At 51.9% G+C, this 23,909-nt stretch overlaps 2 protein-coding genes across 2 annotated transcripts in view; one reads left to right on the top strand and one right to left on the bottom strand.

Annotated features, from left to right (window-relative positions):
• Positions 1-12,905, top strand: part of LTBP2 (latent transforming growth factor beta binding protein 2) — a 123,390-nt gene extending 110,485 nt beyond the window's left edge. The window contains exons 23-35 of the mRNA XM_067533334.1: positions 92-217; positions 540-662; positions 1,046-1,177; positions 2,796-2,921; positions 3,708-3,851; positions 4,103-4,294; positions 4,424-4,507; positions 8,175-8,303; positions 8,659-8,799; positions 9,254-9,421; positions 10,233-10,520; positions 10,786-10,935; positions 12,292-12,905. Coding sequence (XP_067389435.1) covers positions 92-217; positions 540-662; positions 1,046-1,177; positions 2,796-2,921; positions 3,708-3,851; positions 4,103-4,294; positions 4,424-4,507; positions 8,175-8,303; positions 8,659-8,799; positions 9,254-9,421; positions 10,233-10,520; positions 10,786-10,935; positions 12,292-12,464 — 1,976 coding nt within the window. The 3' untranslated portion in view covers positions 12,465-12,905. The remainder of the gene's footprint in view (positions 1-91; positions 218-539; positions 663-1,045; positions 1,178-2,795; positions 2,922-3,707; positions 3,852-4,102; positions 4,295-4,423; positions 4,508-8,174; positions 8,304-8,658; positions 8,800-9,253; positions 9,422-10,232; positions 10,521-10,785; positions 10,936-12,291) is intronic.
• A 941-nt stretch (positions 12,906-13,846) lies between these two features.
• Positions 13,847-22,309, bottom strand: NPC2 (NPC intracellular cholesterol transporter 2). Its single transcript, XM_067533340.1, has 4 exons — positions 22,095-22,309; positions 15,902-16,009; positions 15,400-15,572; positions 13,847-14,656 (listed from the first exon to the last, which is right to left on the bottom strand). The coding sequence occupies exons 1-4, from the start codon at positions 22,171-22,173 to the stop codon at positions 14,570-14,572; spliced, it is 447 nt and encodes a 148-aa protein (XP_067389441.1). The 5' UTR covers positions 22,174-22,309; the 3' UTR covers positions 13,847-14,569.
• Positions 22,310-23,909: the final 1,600 nt, after the last annotated feature.

The following is a 23,909-nucleotide window of genomic DNA, read 5'->3' on the forward strand; positions in this document are numbered from 1 at the left end:
CCAACCCTCTTTGGGGCCTGGCCTGTGCAGATGATGGTGGGGTGTGGGGGCTCCTGCCCTCAGCTGATTGTTTGGCCTGTTTCCCCTGCAGACATGAACGAGTGCCTGAGCAGCGAGATCTGCGGCCCCAATGGCGAGTGTCTGAACAGCCACGGATCCTATTTCTGCATTTGTGCTCCTGGCTTCTCAAATGCAGCTGGGGGAGTCAGCTGCCAAGGTGAGGGACTGGGAGAGATGGCAGCAGCTAAGTGTGCCTGGGACCCTTACTGTGCCCTCTGGCTCTCTCCTGGCTGTCCCTCTGGGCTCTCCCTCTGCCCCTGACTGTGCCCCTGGGACATTCCCCTGGGCTCTCCTCTGCCCAGCTGTGCCCCTGGGCTCTCCCCTGCACCTGACCATGCTCTCTTCTTTCACTGGCTGTGCTCCCTTGTCTCCTCTGCCTTGGCCCCTGCCCACTGTGGATAGCATTTGTTGAGTAGGGACCAGTGCACGCCCATTGCACACAGCCTCTGTGCTGATCCTCATGGTTTCATCCCTTCCAGACGTGGATGAATGTGTGGACAAATCCCGGTGTTTGCAAGGCCAGTGTTTCAATACAGAAGGCTCCTACAGATGTTTGTGTCAAAATGGCTTCAGGCACTCGCAGGAGACTGATGACTGTGTAGGTAAGTGCTGGTCTCTGTGGGGACTCAGTGCTCCTCCCCAGATCACTGGGGTATGTATGAGGGTCTCCTTCCCCACACAGCGGGGATGCCTCTACTTCAAGTACTAGGCACACTCGTCCCTTCACTCCTGCTCCAGAGCCATGAGGCCTCTGCCCTTCATTCATCCCCCTATGAGCTGTGCTGTGACAGAGGGCTCACGGCCCACAGTGGGTTTGTGGGCGGGGCCTAGTACCAGGATCATTAGTGGGTTTGTGGGTACGGTTGCCACAGGCCCTTGGTGGGGTGGGGTCTGGTCGCACCAAGGCTTTCCAGTGGGGTTGCAGGGTTCCCAGTTGACTGTCCCATCTCTTTGCCCTTCTCCTTCCGTTGTCACTGAGTGACAGATGTGGACGAGTGTGCAGATTTTGGGGATGCTGTGTGTGGCACATGGAGGTGCCAGAACACCCTTGGTTCATACCGCTGCATTATGGGGTGCCAGCCGGGCTTCCACCAGACCCCGCTGGGGGACTGCATTGGTGAGTACCGTTGCATGCTGAGTGCTCTCGCTCTCGAAGGGGCTGGCTGGCTCCATCGGTACCCTGAGGGTACAGCTTGCTGCCCAAGCCCGAAGCAGGGAGGTGCCTGTGGCTGTGTCCCTCATTGGCGATGGGGAGGAGGAAGTGCCTGGCCAGCATTGACATAGATAATGCTGAGTGCTTGTTTTCCTGCCTGTGCTGGCTGTTTGTGTCTGGACTTCTCTTTTCTTGGCATTTAGTAACAGACGCTGCATTGTGCAGCTTTTCCTCTCAGGGAGAATCCTGAGGAGGTTACAGCACGTTCCGGGGCTGGGATTGTATTGCAGCACCAGAGCCTCCCAGCCTGCCTGCTGGGGTTACTGGCTGTGCCTGACTGTCTTCCTCCCTCCCTGGAACTGCTGGGCAGTGGATGAGCTGTGCTCTGATAGAGGCTGGTAGCTCAGTTCTGGGGTCAGTGCATGGAGATCTCCCCCTTCCCCCCCACAAGCCCCGGGGTGGGATTTAGGGCTCCCAGCCCAGGGCAGCATCGAAAGGTGATACCACAAAGGGATTATTGTGGTGTTAAAGAACTTCCCAAACTCTGGGTTAGAGCCATTTGAGATAAGCTTCAGCATCATAACGTCCTGACAGCACCAAGCTGCAGATATGCAGCTTCTCCGGCCACGGCCACGGTCACGGTGAGGAAAACTCACCCTCCATGCAACAGTGGGTGGGGAACTGAGGTGCAATATTCAGCCTGCAAGGGTCCTCCCCCTTCTCCTGCAAGGTCGTATCCTCTGCCAGGCGAACCAGCCACAGCAATCCTGACTCCTCCCAGCTTTAGGGCACCCCAGCTGTCTGCAGCTGTACTTATGGGCAGGTGAGGGGTCCCAGCAAGTCTCAATTGTGCCTGATAAAGCCAGCATTTTGGGTGCTTGTGGAGTACGTGTTTGAGGGGAGCCAGCTCTGTGCAGCTGCAGGCAGAGCTCTCCATGGCTCAGTGTGTGAAACTGAGGAAGGAGAAAACGTGCAACTCTGCCACTGATCAGCAAGGAGGTCAGGAGCAAGAGGGCACGTCCCTATCTCTGTTCATGCTTCTGCCCCATGCTCCCACACTCTCCCATAGTCCCCTATATACCAGCCCATAACACCTCATATTTGGCTTATTCTATCCTGTATCAACCCATACTCCCCTGTACTTGTCTATAACCTCCATATTCCTCTATACCTACCCATGGCCCCATGCCCATTTGCACTCCCCTGTCTCCTATACTTTCCCATATTCGTCCCATATACCTCCCTATGTCCATCTATATCTCCTATCCCCCTAATTCTCCTATTTCCATCCCTGCCCATATCCCCTGTAAACCTTTTCGTCCCCATCTCTACCCAGTTGGAGCATTAATTGTATTGGAGGTTGCCCTTATGGTGGCTCTTTCCTCATGCTACATTGTTCCCCTTCCTTTTTGCAAATTAGGGAGGTAAGCTGGGCAGGTCTGGCCCTGTGATCATACAGCAGCAGGTGTTGAGAGCTTTCGCTCCGGATATTGCCTGCCCCTGAGAGAGGCTCTGGGAGTGTGATGGATGTGGCATGGGGAAGGTAGGTTCTGCATTGACATGGTCCTCCTCTTTCCTGCAGACATAGACGAATGTGCCAACGAGACGCTGTGCGGGAGCCACGCCTTCTGTTACAACACAGACGGCTCATTTCACTGCCTCTGCGACAATGGCTATGAGAATTTGCCCCCAGACCAGGATTGCGTCGGTAAGAGTCACTCAGTGCTTCTGGCCCGACGCCTTCACGCTGCCTCTGTGCCCCTGCCTGACTCTCCAGCGCATGGATCCCTGCCCCCTTTGTGCTGCATGGATCAGTCTGTCCACATCCCAGTGGGGACGTCTCTTCCCAGTAGGAGTGGGGGATGGGAAAAATCCTCTCCCTGTTGCTCCCTCAGGATCCCTAGTAGTGAAAGGTGTGTACAGGGTGGGCGGGGCTAGGAGCAGGGGCCAGAGTGAAAGGCAAGTGGTCATCAGGTGAATCTCCAAGACATGAGGCCCTTTTCCGAGCAGATGGACGTAGGGGACCCTAGAGGTCAGAGAAGGTCACTTGGGCAATGGAAAATGGATGAGGCCAACACGTTCTACTGGGGAAGGGGCTGCAGGTGAATGGTGGAGGGGTAGGTTATTGGGTGTTTACAGCTGAATGTGCCTCAATCCCAGCAGCTGGAGGAGGAAATGCCCTGTCAGATCCCACCTAGTCTATTCCCGGGGGCCAGGATGTGATCTGTTCCCCGCGCTGTGTCCAGCTGTGGTTTTAAATGCTCCTGGTGAAGGGGCTCCCCGCTCTTCCTTAAGTTGAATCCATTTCATGGATCGGGAGTCCTCTTGGTGTTCAAGACTGTGCAGACCATCCACGGGCTCATTCCCTCCCACCACACACACACGGACACTCAGCCCCTCCGGGGTGAAGAACAGCCGCAACTCCGAGGGCTCAGGTGTAGGCACGGCCCCACAGCAGGAGCCCTCCAGCCATTGCCTTTGCCTTCTGTTGCAGATGTGAATGAGTGTGAGCTGATGCTAGCCGTGTGTGGGACTGCGCTCTGTGAGAACGTGGAGGGGTCGTTCCTGTGCCTGTGCCTCAGTGACCATGAGGAGTACGACACGGAGGCAGGAGAGTGCCGGCCGCGAGCTGGCATGGGTGAGATCTCACTAGGGCTGGAGCTGGGTGCTAAGGGGGCAGCGCTGGGCATGAGTGGGTGAGATCTCGCCAGTGGGGATCTGTTCTGAAGGCTGAGGAATCGTACTAGGGAGGCCACGTGGCCAACCCTGTTTTCATCAAGGGAGATTCTGGACGTGGGGTGACCTTCCCTAGGACTCCAGAGCTCAGGGTGGGAGCCCAGCCCATCGTCGAGACCTTCCCTTGCACATCTGTGTTCTGTTGTCTCCCAGGTGACCCTGAGAGGCCCATAGCACCACGTCCCACTGGCTCGGAGCGGAAGGAGTGTTACTATCATATCAGCGATGTCCAGCTGTGTGACAGCGTCCTGGCCAAAAACACCACCAAGGAGGAGTGCTGCTGCACCAACGGGGCAGCTTGGGGGGACAACTGTGAGACCCATCCCTGCCCTGTCCTGGGCACAGGTAGGGCACCAACCCCACCACTCCCTCTCCTCATGTGAATCAGAACAAATAGCATGCTCACTGTGTCCCAACCTAATCCTAATACGCATTCCTGGTTTTTTCCCTCCCTGCCCCCTTCCTGTCTGCCAGTGGAATACAGCGAAATCTGCCCCAGTGGGAAGGGCTATATCCCTGTGGAAGGGACTCTGCTGTTTGGACAGACATCATACACAGGTACCAGCATCTTTTCTTCTCTCCTCTCTGCCAAGGGCTGGGCTACTAGAATGGTCATCTGCATCAGGGTGTACCCCACACAAGCTCTGAACGGATTCGTGTGGGCCTGAAAGGCCAGTTATGCAACCTGGCTGCACCTAGAAGGTAGGCCAGGCTTAATTAAAGATTAGCCCCAGCTGGGAGAAGTGGTAGGTGGTTGCTATAAAGGTAGGAAATCTGGTGCAGAAGAGGGCTGGGGGGGGGGGTAGGGGGTTAGGGAGAGGGAGATTTTTCTGACTCCCAAATGAAGTCACATTGGAAACTGAAAAAGAGTCGGGGGGGGGGGGGGGGTGAGTGTGTGGATGGATACAACATAAGGGGGGAAGAAGAGTGGAAGTAGAATCAGATGATGATATCAACAAAAAAGAAAAGCTCAGGAAGGAAATAAACCAAAATGTTACGATTGCAAGATCACCAGTTAAAGAACAGGAGTAGATGATGTTAACCCTGTGAAGATAGCTGACTGGATTAACAAAAGCATAGGGGATATTGCAAGAGCGAAGAAGTTGTGAGATGGGGGTGGGGGATCTAAAAGTTAAATGTAAAAGCAAAGAACAAGCTGATATAAAAGCTAAAATGCTAAGGAAAGCTAAAATAGTTTGCTAGCTATCAAAGTATTTGACTGAAATTAAGGGGGTAATGCATGGAGTACTATTAGAGCTGAGCAGTGATGAGATGGCCAAAAGAACAGGAGAAGATAAAATAAGCAACTAATTAGTAAAGCAGGTGGAGAAAGCAAACCATCAACTACTGTACTGATTACATTTAAGGGAGGGGCTCTACCTGAGAAAGTAACATGCTAGGTATCAGATATTCAGGACCAAGCCATATATATGTATACATATATATATTTACATATACGGTAAATGTACTGAATTTGTGAATAATCATTGTGTGAGTGATGGCATAGAGAATTTCAATGATACTGTAATAAAGGAATTGATAGCAGCACCTACTGTAGCCAGACCTAGGATATTGAAGTACCCCCAAACTAAAAACACATTTCCATAGTAGAATGAGGAGTGCAAAATGGCAGGTAAAGAAAGGCACAAAGCCTATAAAACAGTGAAAAACACAATGACTAGTGAAGATCTAATGAAGTATAAAATAAGTAAGGCAATAGCGCAAGGAATTTTAAAAAAAAGTCAAAGAAAGAGAGTTGGAGGAAGGACTGTGGGTGTATAAATAAATATACCAAGACATCAGATATATACAGGCAAATTAGAAGAATGAATGGAATTCAGACTGAGTAGCCACATCCCAGGTCTTACTGACAACATAGTTAGAAGTTCTGATAAGGAGAAAGCAAAAGTTTTGGCAGAAACTTTCCAAGGGATGAGTAATGATTAAAATCAAAGTGAAGTTTTCCACCAGATTAAAAGACCGCTCATTGAAGAGAGCCATGATCTATTACATAGTTGGGGTAAACATGAAGATATTATACTGAATTAATGGTTTTGTATGGGCACTTGAGAAAGCTATTGATATGAGCAAGAATACATCCCCAGGTAAAGATAATATAGCTAACATACTATTTAAATCTCTCTGATAGCAGATTGAGGGTTCTCTTGGAATTGTATAACACTATATGGGAAAAAGGAGTTACACTGATAGGATGGAAACATGAATAGTAATTCTGATATGGAAACCAGGCAAACTATTCACAAAAGTGGATGTCTGTAGACCAATTGCAGTTACGTCCTGTCTGGATAAAATTATGGAAAGACTGGTGAATAAAAGTCTGGTTGCCTATGTGGAAAACATTATAGGTAAGGTGCAAAGTGGTTTTAGGAGAGGAAAATGCACCATTGATCTCATTGTTAAATTAGGAACTGAAATACAAAAAAGTCTGAAGGGACAAGAATTTTATGATAGCTGTCTTTCTAGATATTGAAAAATTGCATGACTGGCTAAGGAGGGATGGCTGTTGTTCAAGTAGGTGCACTAGGGATAAGGGGAAGAGTGTAAGGGTGGATTAGACAATTTTTGAGTAAAAGGACCATGCAGGTCAGAGTTGGAAACGTTTTATGTAGAATATATACCATACTAAAAATGATACACTACAGGGAAGTGTTATCAGACCAACCTTATTTAATATTATGGTAAATGATCTCCCAAAACAAATAAGGGCTGAGGTAGGTGTCACTCTATATTTACAGTTGATTGTGCTCAGTGGGTTAGAAGTAGGAATATTGAGGTGACAGAAAACAGACTCAGCAAAGCGTTATGAGAGACCTCTGACTGGGGAAATGCATGGGGTTACATGTTTTCCATTGCTGAAGCTAAAGGATTGATCTTTACAAAAAGGAAAGTTACAAAGGAACATAAACTGTATCTGTATGAGCAACAAATACATAGAATTAAAAGGTTCAAATTCTTAATTTGATACTAAATTACTTTGGAAAGATTTTATAAACTGTATTAAAGGAAGGATTAATCCACCTAAAAGTCTTGCTGGGACTAATTAGGGGACAGATAAAGAAACACTCCTGATGGTATACAGAGCCTTAATCAGAACAGTTATTGACTATGGCTGCCAAGCTTTTCAACATCAAAATCAAAACCTGAAACATTAGAATTCATACAAGTCCAGGCACTACAAATTATGTGTAGTGCATTCATTACAATACCTACAGGTGTGCTACAGATAGCCTCTCGAGAAATGCCATTTACACTACAAATGAAACTCCTGGGCTGCTTCTTTGTGAAATTTTGTTGCCCAGGAAGGGATGGACTGAAATCATTACCTGGCTGGAGGGCCAAGTTACAGGAAGAGAAACAAGCCCAGGGCCAGAACAGCTGTCAGCAGGGGGTGCCAGATGGCGAAGGAGCTTGCTATGCCACTCTTAGCCAGGAGGAGGTGATCTAGCAGTGAGTGTGCTCCTCTACAGCATTGCACTGAGAAGTAACTCACCAAGATACCTTTGGGGTGGCTCTCTGGCCCTACACCCTGCAGAGTCGGTGGTGGGAGGTTCTGAGGCGTATGGACAGACAGGGCTTTTTTGACTGTTCAGTACAGCAGGAGGGTGAGTGACTCCTAGCATTACAGCCGAAAAGCCCCCACTTCCAGTTGTGCGTAACTCTGGCAAATTAATTCTTTCTGGGCTGATATTCCAGCCAAGAGGCAAAGCTTTTTGGGTCGTTTCAGCAGAAACCATGCAGCTGTTTCCATGCGTGTTTATAAACCAGAGTTACAGTCTGTAAAGATTTAGCTCTTTCTCCTCCTGGTTGTGGAGCCGGATTCCAAGCTTCTGAGGTTTGGAATGTAGACTTGGCTCAGGCTCTGGCCCTTTAGCCCCGGGGGCTGGGTTTTCAAACCAGTTAGAAAAATAATAGTGCAACTAGTTTGTGTGCTCAACTTGGGGAATTGCATGTACAGTGTCCGTGGTGAGCCCTGTGCTCATGACTTCCCCCATCACCACTCTGTCTGTGGGTGAGTCCCTGCCCCTGTTCTACCCACAGGTGATTCCCCCTCTGCCCAAGGTCAGACCCTAGCTGCTGGGCTGGTTTTCCCCAGCCTGGGCTCATGCCGACCCCTGGGATGGAAGGGGTAGGTTCCCTTCCTGCTGCTGGCCCCCGACACATGGCCTCTGTAACTGATGCAGCCTCCTCTGCTCCCTCTTGGCAGATGCAGACGAGTGTGAGATGTTTGGCTCCGAGATCTGTCGGAACGGGCATTGTGTGAACTCCGTGCCAGGGTACAAGTGCTTCTGCCGCTCTGGTTATCTCTACGACTCCAGCCGGCTCGAGTGTGTGGGTGAGATGGCCCTTCCCTTCCCATCTGGGCGGTCCTCCCTCCCTCTGTCTGGGTCTCTGTGCTCCTCACTGGGGGAGGCAGGGCCCATTCTGTCCTTATGTGGCACCAGTGCCCTTGCCGCGTGGGTGGTGGCAGTGCTGGTGCCCTTGCTATGTGAGCTTGGCAGCGCCTGCACCTTTATTATGGATCAGTGTCCTCTCTGCCCTCGTATGGGGAGGGGTTGGCAGAGTTTCTTCCTGGGGGCTCTGAGGCAGTGTGGTGGGAGGAGGTGGCAGAGGCAGTCCCTGGGACAGGGCTTGGGGTGGTGCCCTCGGTTTGCCAATGTAAGGGTGTTTCTGTCTTCCTGTGGCTGCAGATCAAGACGAATGTGAGAACGAAATGTCCTGCATGAATGGTGAGTGCCTGAACACGGCTGGCTCCTTCCACTGCTTCTGCAGCCTCCCCCTCATGCTGGACGTGACCCGCAATCGCTGCATCAATGTCTCCAACAGGGCAGGTGAGTGGGGCCGGCCAGCCAGCAGGGTGCTGCTGCAGGGCCTCAGGGGAGATGGGCTTGGAGGGGCATGAGCTGCACCATCCTGCCGTGGGCCTGCAGTGCAGGCCATGCCCCAGAACTTCCATGCATGCCTCCTCTGAGTGGGAAGCACTGACATAAGGTGCAGGGTGGGTGAGTAGCCCATAGGCAAGGTGGTGCTGCACACCTGGGAGCAGGGGCTATGGGGTACAGTGCCAGACTTAAAGGGGAATGTTGCATGCAGGAGTCTGTGCAGGACCTGGGGCCGCTGTACATGAGGCATGTTGTCAGAAGGGCAGTGTGCTGGGTGGATCTGAAGTTCCATGCATGGGATGTGAGTGCAGGGCACAGTCTGGGAGTAGGACACTGGGCATGGTGCTTTCCTAGGGGATCCCAGGAAACACCCCATGGCATCCTTTGTCCATCTCACCAACAGAAGACCTGGAGGAACATGAAATCCACCTGGACATCTGTTGGCAGCGAGTCTCCAATTACATCTGCAACCAGCCGCTGCAGGGACGACGGACCACGTACACTGAGTGCTGCTGTCGCTATGGCGAGGCCTGGAGCCAGGACTGTGCCCTCTGCCCCCACAGGGCCTCTGGTGAGAATGCACAGCCACAGGAATGGTGAGGGGACTGGCTGGCTCAGTGACTATGGAGTCTTTGGCCTCTAGGCTCCTGCTAGTCAGACCCAGCAATGGGCAGCAGTGAGTGAAAGGCCAGTGTGGCCTGTGGATGAGTGGAGTGAGGGCTCTCCCAGCAGTTCCCAGTTGGCAGATCTCCATGTTCATCAAATGGCTCCCTTATTAGCAGCCAAGGATTGAATGGGCCATAGGGAATGAATTCTCCTGACCCTCCTAGGGGAATTCCTTCTGGCTCAGGGATGAGGTTCATTGGCTGAGGTGGCATGTGAATCCTTTGCTTGATGGTATCTGAATGATGGCACTTAGTGGCACAGCACCCCTAGCACTGCACTGAGGCACTGGGGTTAGTACTGATTCCTCCCCTCCACAAGCGTACAAGGCCAAATCCTGTTTAGCTGGTAAGACCTGACACAGTCCCAGCCCAGGGGTCTTTGTGGAAGGTATCCAAGCCCTTGGTCATGGCTTGGAATGTGGGTTCCACGTACCTTGCAAATCCCAGAAGGAGCCCTGAGATCCAAGGGCGAAGCCTCCTCCTGCAAGAGCTGGACACAGGAAAGTATTTTCCCTCTGGCAAACTCCAGAAGTACGGCTTCAGAGCCTTTCCCCATTATTTCCAGGTGCCTTGGCTCTGCCTGGCCCTTGCATAGCCTTACTCTGTCCAGCCTGGACCCCCTCCCCCACAGTTGGCCCATCCCTCGTCAGTCAGGGGCCTGTCCTCCTTTGTGCCATGATGCTAGGCTGCCCCTTCTCTCTCTCTCTCCACCCTCAGAGGACTTTGCTCACCTGTGTAACGTGGCCAGGGGAGAGGCTGAGAGGGACGCTGGACTCCGAGAAAGGCCTGGATACGAGTATGGACCAGGCCTAGAAGACCCTCATTACGGACTCTATAGCCCAGACGTAGGGCCCTATTACAATTACCTGGGTCCTGAGTACGGAGCCCCTGATGCCAGCTCTCCCCAGAGAGAACCGAGCAGCGAGTTTGGTGGCAGCACGTTCCTACGCACTCCTCAGCTCCATCCAGTGCAATCCCAACCCCGCTACCTGCCCAGCCAAATGGGTGAGTACTGCAGAAGACCAGGAGGTGTCCCGGCCGTGTCCTCTAGGTTCAGGCTGTGCCCAGAAAGTACCTCCGCCCTTCTCCTAAAGCCAGCCTGAACGGGACCCCATCTGAGTCCTCCAGACCAATATCCTTCTTATCTTCTGCCTGATGGCCCCTCTATGTCACCCACCTGCCGGGCCGATGGTCTGGTGTTCCCCGGTGGGCAGATAGCCCCTGCCAGAATCGTGTTGCCCGCAGGCTGATGGCCCCTCTGTACCCCCAGGACATGTCGACAGCTTTGAGGGACTCCAGGCCGAGGAGTGTGGCATTCTGAACGGCTGTGACAACGGGCGCTGCGTGCGGGTGCGGGAGGGCTACACCTGCGACTGTTTTGACGGCTTCCAGCTGGACATGACCCACATGGCCTGTGTCGGTGAGTGGCCTTATGTGGTGAGAGGGTAGGCCCCACAGAGGGTGGGGGGTGGACTAGCTGCCTTCCCTGCCCCATGGCTGGGCTCCCACAGTTGCTAAGATGCCGGTTTTGAGAGGGTGCTGGCTGATCTCTGCAGCTCCCAGTCACTTCAGTTGTGAGGCTCAGTACGTACAGCCCTCAGCCGTCCTTGACCTGCTGCTGCCCCCTAGGGGCATTGCCCAGGAATGGCAGTTGTCATTGGAACTCCTGCTTAAGAGGAGGGTTTGGGGAAGCTGCAGGAAACACTCTCCTTGGCTGGTGCCATCCCAGTGGGGTCTCCCCACCCCCACTCCGACCGTGTTCCCACCACAGAACTGCAGGGGAGAGAGACAGGCTCCCAGGGCCTGGGCAAGAGGGCCCCTTCCCTCAGCAGCCAGGGCTGTTGCTCTAGTCAAGGCATCAGCCACATTCCTGTCACTTGCGGCTGAGCAGAGTCTCACTCACGCAGTACAGAGGGGGCTCAGTGGGGGGGAGCTGTGGGGAGAAACAAATGAAAATTAAAAGTTTAGCTCAGAGAAGGAGAAGGCATCTGGGAAACAAAGTGAGGGCAGAACCAGTAGGAGGTGTACGCACTCTAGCCAGTCTGGGCAGGCTCCCTGTGGTGCTAGCATACTGTGAGCGCTGGTGCAGAGCGGGTACAGGTGCTTTGGGTGGAGGAGACAAAAGGCCTCCATCAGCACTCTGGAACAGCGATAAGGTTAATAAAACACTCTTTTTTTTTTTTTTTTTGCTCGGTGCAAGGTTTCTTGCCTGTGTTTTGGTCCCCGCGGGGATAATCAGCCCCTTTCAGGGCTGCCCTAGAGATGCCCTCGTCTCTGTTTTCCAGCAACCTTGTCAAATCAGCAAGAGTAATTTTGCAAGACCAAAATCACCCTTTCCCCCAAATCTTGTTGTTTAGCACGTCTTGTTCCTAACAGAGGGAGCCCAATACATTCTTCCTGGGGCGATCTGTATGTGTAGGGGGGACAATTTATATCCCGGAGGTCCCCTTGTTCAATGTAGAGGTGCTTAGCATGGATGGCTGTGGGGAAGAAATCCAGTCCTGTGGGGTGGGGGTGGGGGTTATGAGCATGGGGGAGCCCTATGCAGTGTGAGATTGCTGGGCATGAGGGAACACTGCAGCAGGGGGGTGCTGAGTTTGCAGTAACACTGTGTGGCTTGAGGACTGCTGGGTGTGGGTGGGTTGGAGGGCTCCTTGCAGTAGCATGGGGGTTGGGCACAGGGGAAGCTGTGTGTGGTGTGGGGGCATGGGTTTTGGGGGTGCTGTGCTGCAGAACGTGGCTTTCAGGCTTTTTTCCCCCGTCCCTCTCCTTTCAGATGTTAACGAGTGTGAGGAGGTGAGCAGCCCGGGGCCTCTATGTGAGGGCGGCACCTGTGAAAACACGGAGGGCTCCTATCGCTGCAGCTGCTCGCCTGGCTTTGTGGCACAGGATGTGCCCCACCGCTGTGCTCCTGAGACCGCCTGGAGCCCGGAGGCAGGACAGCTTTAGGGGAGTGATGGGGCGAGGGTGGCCCCCTCAGACACTCTGCTGGTACCTGGGACCCAGCGGCTGGAGAGAGGCCCCTGGGACTGCAGCAGCTTTGAGGCCCTTTGCTTGTCCCCCCAAGCGCACAACCTTCTTGCCACATCTCACCTGGCTGAGCCCACAGGGACGCAGTCCAGGGCAGAGCTCCAAGCATCTGTAGCCACCTCCCTGCCCGGTCTGCTCACCCCCAGCCTCCTGCTTCTGCCACATGGACCCACAGGGCTCCCCTACCAATCCCCAGGGCCCCCTCTTCCCTGCATGGCCCAGCCCGGTGCGGCTCACCATTATTGAAATGGCTAAACAGGCATTAAAATAAGGAGCTCTAGCACCTGAATCTACACAAGGGCAGCACGTTCCCCCAGCTCCTCAGTAACCAGTGTAAATAGCTGAGAATGGTGGTAGGTCTCAACCCCTTTCCCCAGTGCCCGGTAGAGGGGTTGATAACAATTCATCATGTTGTCCTGTTTGAGGGCTCATGGGACACTTCTCCAGCCCCCTCCCTCCCATACTCCACAGCCTTCAGAGTTGCAAATATTATGACTCTGCTTTATGTGGTGTCTTTGCCCTGCACCAAGGCACAGGCTGGGGCATGGACCCCCAGGCCTGGGAGCCTGAGTAGGAGGAAGGCCAGCCCAAGATTTGTACAGAGTCCACCTGTCCTCTGGAGATGGCTTGGATGTGGAGCCCAGCAGGGTTGAAAGGCCTGGTGCCCCTGCTCTCCCTGCATCTGTCCCAGGCACAAGACTTTTGCCCCTGCACTTTGTATGATCGCCTAGCAGTGGATGGGGTTCCAGCTTTGTAAAGCTGGTGGTGGCTTTTTCTAAGGGAGACTGCTAGGGAACATCTGTCATTGTTAAATAAAATTGTTTATTTTGGGCCCTGAGGCTCAGACACTGGGGTTGGTCAGGACTGTCCCGGCCTTATCTCTGCCTAGTGTGACAGCTCAGTCCTTGCGGGGAGGAGTCTATACAAGATGCTGCTGCTGCACAAACTGCAGTGGCAGCTCTTAACTTCCCTGTGGAGGGATACTCTCTTACAGCAATGTTAGCCCAAACGCTCTCTTTAGGTAGAGGTGGTCCTCTTAAATGTAGGGTATACTGCTAGCTGATTCGTAGCCTTAACTCCTGCGATGTTTTCCTCTCATAACAGAGGTGAGGGCACATTGCCAGAGCCCGTAGCTAGGCTGGGCTCATGCTTCTCTGTCACTCAAGGCCAGCCTCCCTCATAACAGCACATTGTAGGGGCTGCATCCCCAGTTGGAGCATAATAGTAGCATCTCTGAGCTGAGCTTGAAGATAGTACCTTGCACTGGCCACCTCATTAGACGAAGCAAAACAGGCAGGAGGCAGTTTTTATTTAGCCTTTATTAAAAGGAAAGTTATAAAAAGGTTAGGGGTTGAAAAGCCCCCACAGCTCCATGTGAGTTAGTAGATAGTGCAAAACACAGGTTAGTAAGAGTCATCCCCTGCAGAGATGCTGGGTGCAGTTTGGGTTTGCACCTGCAGAGAAGAAGCTTTCTTCCAGCTGCAGAGTTGCTGGCCGCCGCTGTGCCAAGGAGACACCAGCGCTCATGGAAGGCACGTGGCAGTCCCCTCTTCACCCTCCATTTGGCTCTGGATGGCAGATGCAGGTCTTAGGAGCATAAGAAAAGCAGACAGAGGGATGCAGCTAGCATTCTATCGTGACAGGCACTGAAGGGTTAACAGGTAGCAGCTGACACCCATCCCACTGCCTTGCAGAACTCCCTTGGTGATGCTCATGTCAAGCAGTCATGAACCTCCACAGGGCTCCAGCAGTGTGAGATGCCCTACTGCTCAGCCACTGCCACCGCTGGCTGCCAGACACTGCTCCCTGTCAAGCTGCAGGGAGCTGAGCCCTCGCCTGTTGAAGCCTTTGCAGCAGCTGCAGCACAGCTCTGGGAGCACACAGTACCGGCTGCTTGGAGGCTGCAGGATTTTGAAGCAGGTGTCAGGAAATGCCCATAATATAAGAAGAGTCTGACCCATGTTTTTCTTCTTTAATACCCCCCTCCCCCCCAAAAAAGCCACCCCTAGGGCAAGCAGGGCTCCTTAGTTAGTGATCTGCACGGGTATCTTCCAGCAGAACAGCATCTGTTCTTGGTCATCCACCAGCTCCCATTTCACGATCAGTTTAATCTGGAAGAGAGGAAGGAAGTGAAAGCGTGCAGGGAGTCGCTGGTCCTCAGACATGTGGGCAGTCTAAGCTATCTTTGTGGGGTGGAGAAGGAGAGAACCCACCCCTCTGTCCCTCATAATGGGAGGAACTGCTCCTCTGGAAGCAGCCTGGGAGCTGCAGCAGGCCAATTCCAGCTATGCTATACCCCCAGAAGGTCTGGCACGCTAAGCAGGGTTGGCTGGGAGACCTCCAAGGACTAGCCATCACCCTGCAAGTCAGTACTGACCCCACTGCGGTGACAGAGGGCCCTGTGTTGTCTCAGCTGGCCCTTTGAGCTGAAATTTTCATTAAGCTCCTCTCTCACCACCATGAGGCACTAGGGGTGGGAGGGAGCCACTTGTGCGGGGTCATGGCTTCTGGGAGCCACAGGCTCTGGAAGGAGGTTACTTGGAAGCACTGCCCAGAAAGGGGCTTGCAAACACTCTACACTCCGTAACCAAGCAGCTTCCCCAGACAGGTCTGGCCTGACATGGGAGCAGGAATTGGAGACCAGTCATGGAGAGAACCGTGTGGAGCAGAGGTGGCTCCTGACAGATGACCTCAGCAGCTCCCTTTGCCTGAGCTCCTTCCTCCTCTCCCTCCCCCATGCATACCCCATTCCCAGGGCAAAGAGACCTCCTTGCTCAAAGGCATGCCAGGGGGCTGAGCCCTGACCGGCCGGGGAGCCCTGAGACTTGGAGATGGCCTGTGGTGGGTTACTTACATTGGGGTACTCGCTTTTCACAGGCAGTTTGTTCAGGTAGCTGTAGGAATGGCCTTTCTCAATGGGGCACTGGATCCCAGACTTGCACCCATCAGATTCAGGGATGGGAAAGGGTACGTCCACGTGGAGCATCTCCCCGTACACCTTTGCTTTGCTGCTCTGGCTCTCGATCTCTGCAAAACAGAGAAAGGGACTAGAGAGACACAAGCAGCTGCCCACAGATCCAGAGCTATTAGGGCAGGGCAACATTTCTACCCATTGCAGTGTCCCCTGTGGGGTGGCTCATAGAGATGCAATGTAGGATGAGGTGACAGACAGATGCTCTTCATTTCTCTCCTGCAGTGAGGACACTCCTCAGCCATCCTTCTCCACACCGCCAACTGCTGCAGGCAAGTCCCAGGGATGAAAAGTCCCCTGCCCTCCCATCGCCACCCACCACTGCAGAAAAGCCACCACCCCCACAGAAGCTCAAGCCCTAAGTAGCAGCATTTTCTGCTCTTACTGCTGGAGAAGGTGACATTGACGCTGTAAGATGTCCCTTTGTGGAGCTGGCAGGGCTGTGTGGGGCAGGGGCTCACGTTCACTTCTGTGATGCTCCCGTCTTTGGAGCCTGAAAGACAAACAAGGACTTGGTCATTTTAAGGCCTTGTTACCCATAGCCAGAGGCCTCCACGCAGCAAATGGTAACACACAGTCTCAGTGTACACGATGCACACACCACCACCACTCCCAGACAGGGTATAAAACACACACACATACCTCTCAAAGGAAAGAGTCTTGGAGACTAGTGAGGCCTCAGCTAGAGTACTGTGTGAACAAACTAGAGAGTCCACAGGAGTTCAACAAAAATAAGTTTAGAAAACGAGACCTAGGCCCCATTCTTTCAATCCTTCTTCATGTTTAGTCTAAGCAGAGAAGGCTGAGTGGGGACCTGAGAAGTCTTCAAATATGTAAAAGGTTGTCATAAAAGGATAGTGATCAATTGTTCTCCCTATACACTATTGAGTGCAGGACAAGAAGTCATCAACCTAGGTTGCAGCAAGGGAGATCTAGGTTAGACACAATCTTGTAAATGAGGAGGGTAGTTAAGCAATGGAAGAGGTTACCTAGGGAGGCTGTGAAATCCTCCTCAGTGGAGTTTTAAGACAGGTTGGACAAAAACACTTGTTAGGGATGTGCTAGGTTTACTTGGCACTGCCTCAGCAGAGAGAGTGGGGATGGACTAAATGATCTCTTGAGGTCTTTTCCAGCCCTATCTTTCTATGATTTACACAGGCCAGAGGTGTTGGGAGCTTTTTAGTCAGGAGACTCACCGCCCGTACACAACAAAGGTGCTTTATGATTAAGTAAAGTAGGACAAGTGGGGGGGGGGGGGGGAGGGAAGAGGGAAGCAGAGATATGGATTGCTTAGGTTTGAAGAGTTTCCCCAGTGAAGGAGTGGAAGCCTTATTAGGTGGGACAACTAAAAACCTTGCTAGGGTGAGGTCCATACTGGCAGATTGGGTGTTAACCTCTCAAGCTCTCCGGGTTATTTGTATTCTGTGGTATCAAGCCAAACATTTTGGGGGTGGAGGAAAAGGGCAGGCAAATTCCACCCCGCTCCCCCACCAGGGACCCTGTTCCACCTGATGCTCACTTCACACACAGCCCTCAGGGACCTCGCTCTCTCTCAGCTAGGGAGTCTCCCCTCTCTCTTTGTCACAGATACCAACCCAGAAGGGACCAATGTGATCATCTAATCTGATCTACTGTATAACACAGGCCATAGCACTTCCCCAGAATAGTCGTCAGAGCACATCTTTTAGAAAAACATCCAATCTTGATTTAAATATTGACAGAGAGGGAGAATCCACCACAACCCTACGTAAGTTGTTCCAATGATTAACTACTCCACTGTTAAAAATTGAGACCAGGTGGGTGAGGTCATATTTATGCTTTAATTCCAGTCTGAATGAGTCTAGCTTTGAATTCCAACCACTGTATCACGTATTTTCTCAGCTAGATTGAAGAGCCCATTATCAAGTGTTTGTTCCCCACATAGGTACTTCTAGACTGTAATCAAGTCACCAGTGCATGAGTTGGTGCTAAGGAAAGAGGAAGCGAGTTCTTGGCAGACTCCCACTATACAGGAACAGATTCTCTCTGAAACATGTTGCAAACAATTTGGTCTGGCAGCCCTCGGTCTGGACAGAGAAATTTGAGTGGCATTGTAACTCTATGCATCAGGTTGTGATGCCACTCACTGAAGTTTGGCTCGGCTGTGTCTCCCTCTGTACAGAAGGATGGCTGGGTCAAATTTCAGTGGCATTGCACCCATGCAGCCGGAGCAACATCTCTGGACCACTCCTGCAGTGGAGTACTGATTTAATATGGGACCACTGCTTAAGGAAAAGCAAAAACCTGAGAGGGCGTGTTTGCCCCCCTAATTGGTGCCGATGTTTGTATTGGGCTATAAATGGTTCTTTTCAACAGGCCATAGAGAAAAGCAAAACCCTGCACTGGAACACAGAGTGAGTGCAGGGCAGCACGAAGTAGCCGGGTCAGCAGAACGGCCTGCAGGGGTGTAACAGGTGGGGTTTCGGGAGATGGCAGCACAATGTACCTCTCCAAGCCCTTTCTCTAATTACGCTCACGGAGATTGTGCCACCCATAGGGCAGCATGGGTAACAGTGAATTAAATTAATACTAACAATTAGGACTGGAAGAGACACTATTAGGGACCATTTAATCCAGCTCCCTGGTGTTAGCACAGGATTGTTCCCCAACTCTTCTAGTGCAATTGCCTCCAGTGATGGAGCTTAGGCCAAGGCACTGGGCAGAAAAAAACACCAGGTGAGGTGCAGGACTGCAGGGGAAGGTGGAGATACCAGCTTCTGTAGGTGAGCAGGGCTAGAGACAAGAAAGGGAAGGTTGAGCTTACTGGGAAAGTCAGTGCAGAGATTCAAGGAGGGGGAAACATGGTAAGAACAGCCAGAAAGGAAGATCATGTGGGATGAAATGGAGGGTAGAAGGAGGAATCTGCAACTCTCAAGGCAGGAAAACAGAAGAGGACGAAATAGTGGATGAGCAGTGGGAAAAGAAGAGGACACAGGTAGCAGAGAAGGAAGTTAAGTCAACACTGGCCTTGGCGGGAGAGAAAGGAGGCCAGGCTGTTTGCTTGGTGACAGGCATGGCAGTAGTATCCACACAGGAACAAGAGGGACTATTTAAATGGCCAAGTGTCATCACTCAGTTCTCGTGACTATGAAGAGTTTTGTCTTGTCCATACCAATGTGTGCCCTGAAATACACATCCATCAGGGCCGGGAACTCCCTTGCTGGGAATGCTGGGCCTTGCTCTCTGCAGCCACTTCTGATTATATACAAACAGACTCTGCTGCTGCTTGTCTCAACTGAATGGGACAAGGCAAGTTCAGTCATATTTTTAAAAGTAGGGTTTTACCTGGGAGCACTGGTGTGCAAAAGGTAAACTAATCCCAGTGCTCAAAGGCTAGTGCTTTCAGTGGTGGGCATGCACTAAGCAAGCCCTAAAGATCAGAGGTAGAAGGCAAAGGCAGCATTGGGTATTTACCACTACCAGGGAGATCCCAGTCTCTTGTAGAACACAATGCTGATGACAAAGCTTTAGAGTTCTCTGGCTTCATTGTATTGGGGGAGAAATTTAGCTTTAACTCAGTTACTGGGATTTCAGTTAAGAAGGTTGTTACTAAACAGTTATTTGCTCAATGTGACCAACTTGAAGCAGCCTTGGAAATATCTCTAATTAGCCAAAAAACCCAAAACGCCCTGCTTTCCAGTCATGGTCTTGACATTTGAGAAAAAGCAATCTGTCATTTTACAACTCTTTATCTTGTTTATGGAGGCCAGAGGTGAGCTAGATTGGAGGGAAAGAAGGTCACTTCATCTCTTTATCCTTATCGCCCTTGTCTTTATTTTAACACTGCGTCAAATGTGACCTCCCCTCAGAAGCTAGATATTGAGCCATGGTTCATACAAAAGCCCATATATAATGTTTGTGTTGTCTTAGCAGCTCTGCCCTCATCCATTATAATTCCTAGGTCTTTCTCAACACAACTATTCATTGGTTTCTCCCTCCTCCAACCCTTGGGGAGGAGGGGGGGGGGGAAGAAATCACACCAGGCACCTATCTGAATCTTTAGGCATCTAAATCCCTTTACAAATCAGCCCTTCAGCCCACATTCTCCCTAAGGTCTCTGTGTTATTTCTCTGCCCTGACTGGTATCAGAAACTCTACCAAATGTAGTGTTATTGGTCAGCTTTGTTACTGTGCTCTTTATATACCTCCTTCAGCTCAGTAAATCTGTTCCACAAGATGGGACGTGCTGGGATCAATCTAGTTTACAGCCTAGTATCCCACTGAATACACCACCTCCCTTGCCCCTTAACTTGGTATCTTGCCATTTATCATTACCTATTGTTTAGGGGCTGTTACTACCACAGCACTCAGCAGCCTCTCTACCAGAAGCAGGGCCATGCTGTATAAAGTGCAGTACAAACAAGACAAGGTGCTAGATTCACAAAGGGATTTAACTGCTTAACATCCCCTTTAGGTGCCACAGTCCAACATTTACGTGCCAGTGGCACTAACAAAAGCCCTGCTCAGCTGCTGCCTAATCCTGTAGGCACCTATGAGGATTTAGGCACCTATATTTCTGCCAGTGAGCATGCATAAAACCACCTAAGTCCTGACACCACCTAACAAGTTGCATAGAGCCCTTGTTTACACCTATGTCCCAGTGGGCTTCTCTTCTCCCTCATATGGGGCCCAATCCATTAGGCAGGCTCACCGTACACTTACCTCGTATGAAAGACAACTGGGACTGACAGGCATGGGTCCCAGAATACCCACTAGCCCAGTGGTTATGGTACTCCTCTGGGATGTGAGACACCTGGGTTGGAATCCCCATGCTGTCTAATTTGGAGCAGGAACTTGAATCTGATTCTCCCACAACCCAGGTGAGTGCCCCAACCACCAGGCTATAGAGTCGATCTCCCTCTCTGATCTAATGCATATTCATTTATACAAAGCAGAACAGCTTCCCATGCAGCCTGGTGGTTCCTGCTCCAAGCCAGGCAGAGCAGGGATTTGAAAACAGGTTTCCTGCATCCCAGGTGAGTGCCCCAAGCACTGGGTTATTTGCTGTGATGGAGTGGGGCACACTCTTGGTTTTCAGAAGAAAGGACTGACCTGGCTTGGGCACCAAATGCCAGGAGAAGGTTCATGGCTGAGAAGCCCAAGCAGAGACAGGCCTCTGGAGTTATTTGCTTAAGTAACTTCGTGGATCTGGGCCCTGATTCTCCCTCGCATTTCACTCCTGGCTATCTTAGGCTGCTCTCCCCATTCAGCTTGCTGGCTTCTGAGAATCCCTTATTTAGGCACCTAATTGTCCCCATACATTGTCTGGAAGCCTGGACACCTGAGGTGAGGCTGCAAATTCCACTGGGTGGCAAGGCACCTAGCAGTTAGGCATCACAACTTGTAAGTCACCTTTGTGAATCTAGCCCAGGTTCCTACTTGGAAGAGTTTACAGTTCTAAGATAGCAGCCAGGCACTCGCTATAGTTTTTTATTTTTAATGGTACTTCCATCATTGGAAAGTGTAGGTTTCCCTGAACTGCCTGCTTCAGTCTAGTTTGGTGAGTGTTTGCTCATTTCTTGTAAGTGGTGCGGCAAGAACCTTTCAGTAGCAGCTTCAAACCAGTTTGAAGGTAATGTTTCAGGAAGACTGGGAAACACTATATCGAATGCAGACGGATTATGTCACTGGCCCTCTGTTTGACTATTCATTTTGAAATTCTAACAAAAGATGGCTGTGTACAGGGAGAGAGTTGGATGCACATGAGACTGAGTAAGAAAGGATTGCCCTTCACTCTCAGCAGGGCACTGGGAAACTGAGCTGGAAACTCCAGGAGCTACTTATTCAATGGGATGGGCATGAATTTTCAATGGCTGCTCCCCACAGAAAGAGAGCTGCTGTCTGCACTATTAGAGGCTGGCTCTGTATGACACCTGGCACATGTCTGGACACTCACTGAATGATATTTAAACAACACGAGAGCCAGTGAAGCTTGAGGCTAGAAATGCAGTTACTTCCTATAGCTCTCCTCTCTGTGGTTTCCCAGTCCTTAAATTCACCCTTAGCTCAACAAGCACCAAAGTTGCTAGGATTCGTTTCTCACCAGGCAGAGACATGCCAGCCACCAAAGTTTGCCGGTAGCCTAGGGCCAGCACTGCAAGTCCTGTAGCACGTTAAAGACTAACCAAGTGAAGCTGGCTGGCTAAGGTCGCCGCTAGGGACGGGAGAAGGGACTTACAGCCACATGAAGGCTCCCTACGGAGCCAGGAGATGTTAGGAGGAGAAAGGTGGAGGAGTCTTGACAGCAACTCCAAAGAGGCGGGGGCCGCTAGGAAACCCTCAAGGAACCGAGCCGGGCAGCCCAGAGTGGAAGATACCTTCTCCGAGAGTTCCCTGCGCCTTTCACCCCCGCATCCCGCCCAGGGGCTCCCCAGCTCCGGGAGCCGGGCTTGCTCCAGGTGCAGCCACCCCGGCCTGGCGTCTCTTCCCCGCGGGACGGGAAGGCGCTGTGCGGCCCCCACAGCTGGCCCGGCCCGGGCTGCAGGAGGCAGCATGGCCGGGTGGCGCCAGGCCAGAGCCCGCGAGCAGGAACCACTCACCGCAGTCCACGAACTTGAGGGGCTCGGCCCGCGCCACGGAGCCGAGGACCAGGAGCAGAGTCACAGTCAGGGCGAGCATGGTCCCGGCCGGCACGGAGAGCGGAGCCCGCAGCCGAAGCAGACGATCCGGGAAGTCAGAGTCAGCCGCAGGGTCACCTGAGAGCCAGCGGCGCTAGCTCCGCCCCCCTCGCTCAGCTGACGGCGGGAGCAGCCTCTCCCCGGCACCCACCACCGCGGGCGGGGCGAGTAACTAGACGTGTGCTGCGTGGTGGTCGTGGGGTGAGCCGCGCTCGCTCCAATCTGCTGCGCTTTTGTGTTGGACTCCGGGCTCTAGGCGCCTCGGCCCAGTCACATCAGACAAGAAACCGTTTAGCATGACCCAGCCAGGCCTTCCGGGGCCGAGCCCGGCCAGAGATCCCCGGGCTTTGCTAACTCTCAGCGTTCAAAAGCCACGGGTCAGGGCCCGAAGAGTCCTGAGATTACTTTAAATACAGCGGGGAGCCTGTTTAGTCACTTTCTGGTTTGGGGCTTCAGGGGTGCTCAGGGCACATTCTAAGTCCCCACACAAACGTGGGGGGAGGGCCAGGAACCCGCTTCTCCCCAACTCTGCCCTTTACCTCCTTTCCCTGCCCTGGTTACAAAAAGGGAAGCTGGTGGTCTCATGAGATCTCTTGCTGTCCGGAGGGGGGCTTAGGAAAGACACTAAATATCACAAGAGTCGTGGCGTGTGGGCAGCACAGTGCTGGACTCTGCTGCTGGACCAAAAGTATCTCTAAGCAGCTCCCCCCCCAGCGAAGGCGAGCCAGAGCTTAGTTCTGGTCTGTGACTAGAGCTTCTGAAAAGCAGGGACACAGAAGCCATCTCTGTCAGAAGATAAGGTGATAAGTAACAGTCAGCATGGATTTGTCAAGAACAAATGGTGTCAAACCCCTATCGTGAGTAAGGGGGAAATGGTAGATGTGGTTTATCTTGACTTTAGTAAGGTTCTGATAGTGGCTCACAAGATCCTCTCATAAATGAACTAAGGAAATACAACCTAGATGGAGCTACTATAAGGTGGGTGCATAACTGGTTGGAAAATTGTTCTCAGAGAGTATCACTGGTTCACAGTCCAGCTGGAAGGAGATATTGAGGGGGGTCCCACAGGGAGCAGTTCTGGGTCCAGTTCTGTTCAATATCTTCATCGATGATTCAGATAATGGCGTAGAGAGTACACTGATACATTTTGTGGATGATACCAAGCTGGGAGGGGTTGCAAAAGCATTGGAGGATAGGATTAAAATTCAAAATGACCTGGACAAACTGGAGCAATGGTCTGAAGTAAATAGGATGAAATTCACTAAGGACAAATACCAAGTATTCCACTTTGGAAGGAACAATCAGTTGCACACATACAAAAATGGGAAATGACTGCCTAGAAAGGAGTACTGTGGAAAGGGAGCGGAGGATCATAGTGAGTCACAAGCTAAATGAGTCATCAGTGTAACACTGTTGCTAAAAAAGCAAGCATCATCTGGGATGTGTTAGCAGGAGTGTTGTAAGAAAAGGTCTTTCACCCATTGTTCAGGGAGAGGAGAGAGATTGGCATGTGCTTTCCACTTCAACCTACACCTCTCCCTGGTCCCTGGGGCAGGAGGGAAATCAATGGCCTGCTCTCATCTGTGTGAGCTGTTGCCCATGGAGCTGCACAAGGATTTGCAGTTATGGCTTCCCAACATCCACTGTCTGTCCTTCCCCTCCCCTCAGAAAAAAGTGGATAGGGCACTGGTGGGACTAAGTTATGGAGGAAAAGTTTAGGGTCCAAGTACTATTTCT

The sequence above is a fragment of the Emydura macquarii genome, unplaced genomic scaffold, assembly GCF_026122565.2.
Source record: "Emydura macquarii macquarii isolate MOO-44397 ecotype Brisbane River unplaced genomic scaffold, CSIRO-AGI_Emac_v2 contig_374, whole genome shotgun sequence".
Classification (NCBI taxonomy): Eukaryota; Metazoa; Chordata; order Testudines; family Chelidae; genus Emydura; species Emydura macquarii.

Bases quoted from the DNA above. Each gene is read 5' to 3' on its own strand.
- NPC2 (XM_067533340.1), bottom strand. From the start codon at position 22,173: ATGCTCGCCCTGACTGTGACTCTGCTCCTGGTCCTCGGCTCCGTGGCG. The intron at 16,010-22,094 runs GTGAGTGGTTCC...TTTGTCTTTCAG, and splicing joins CCTCAAGTTCGTGGACTGCG to GCTCCAAAGACGGGAGCATC. The intron at 14,657-15,399 runs GTAAGTAACCCA...CCTCTCTTCCAG, and splicing joins TGAAAAGCGAGTACCCCAAT to ATTAAACTGATCGTGAAATG.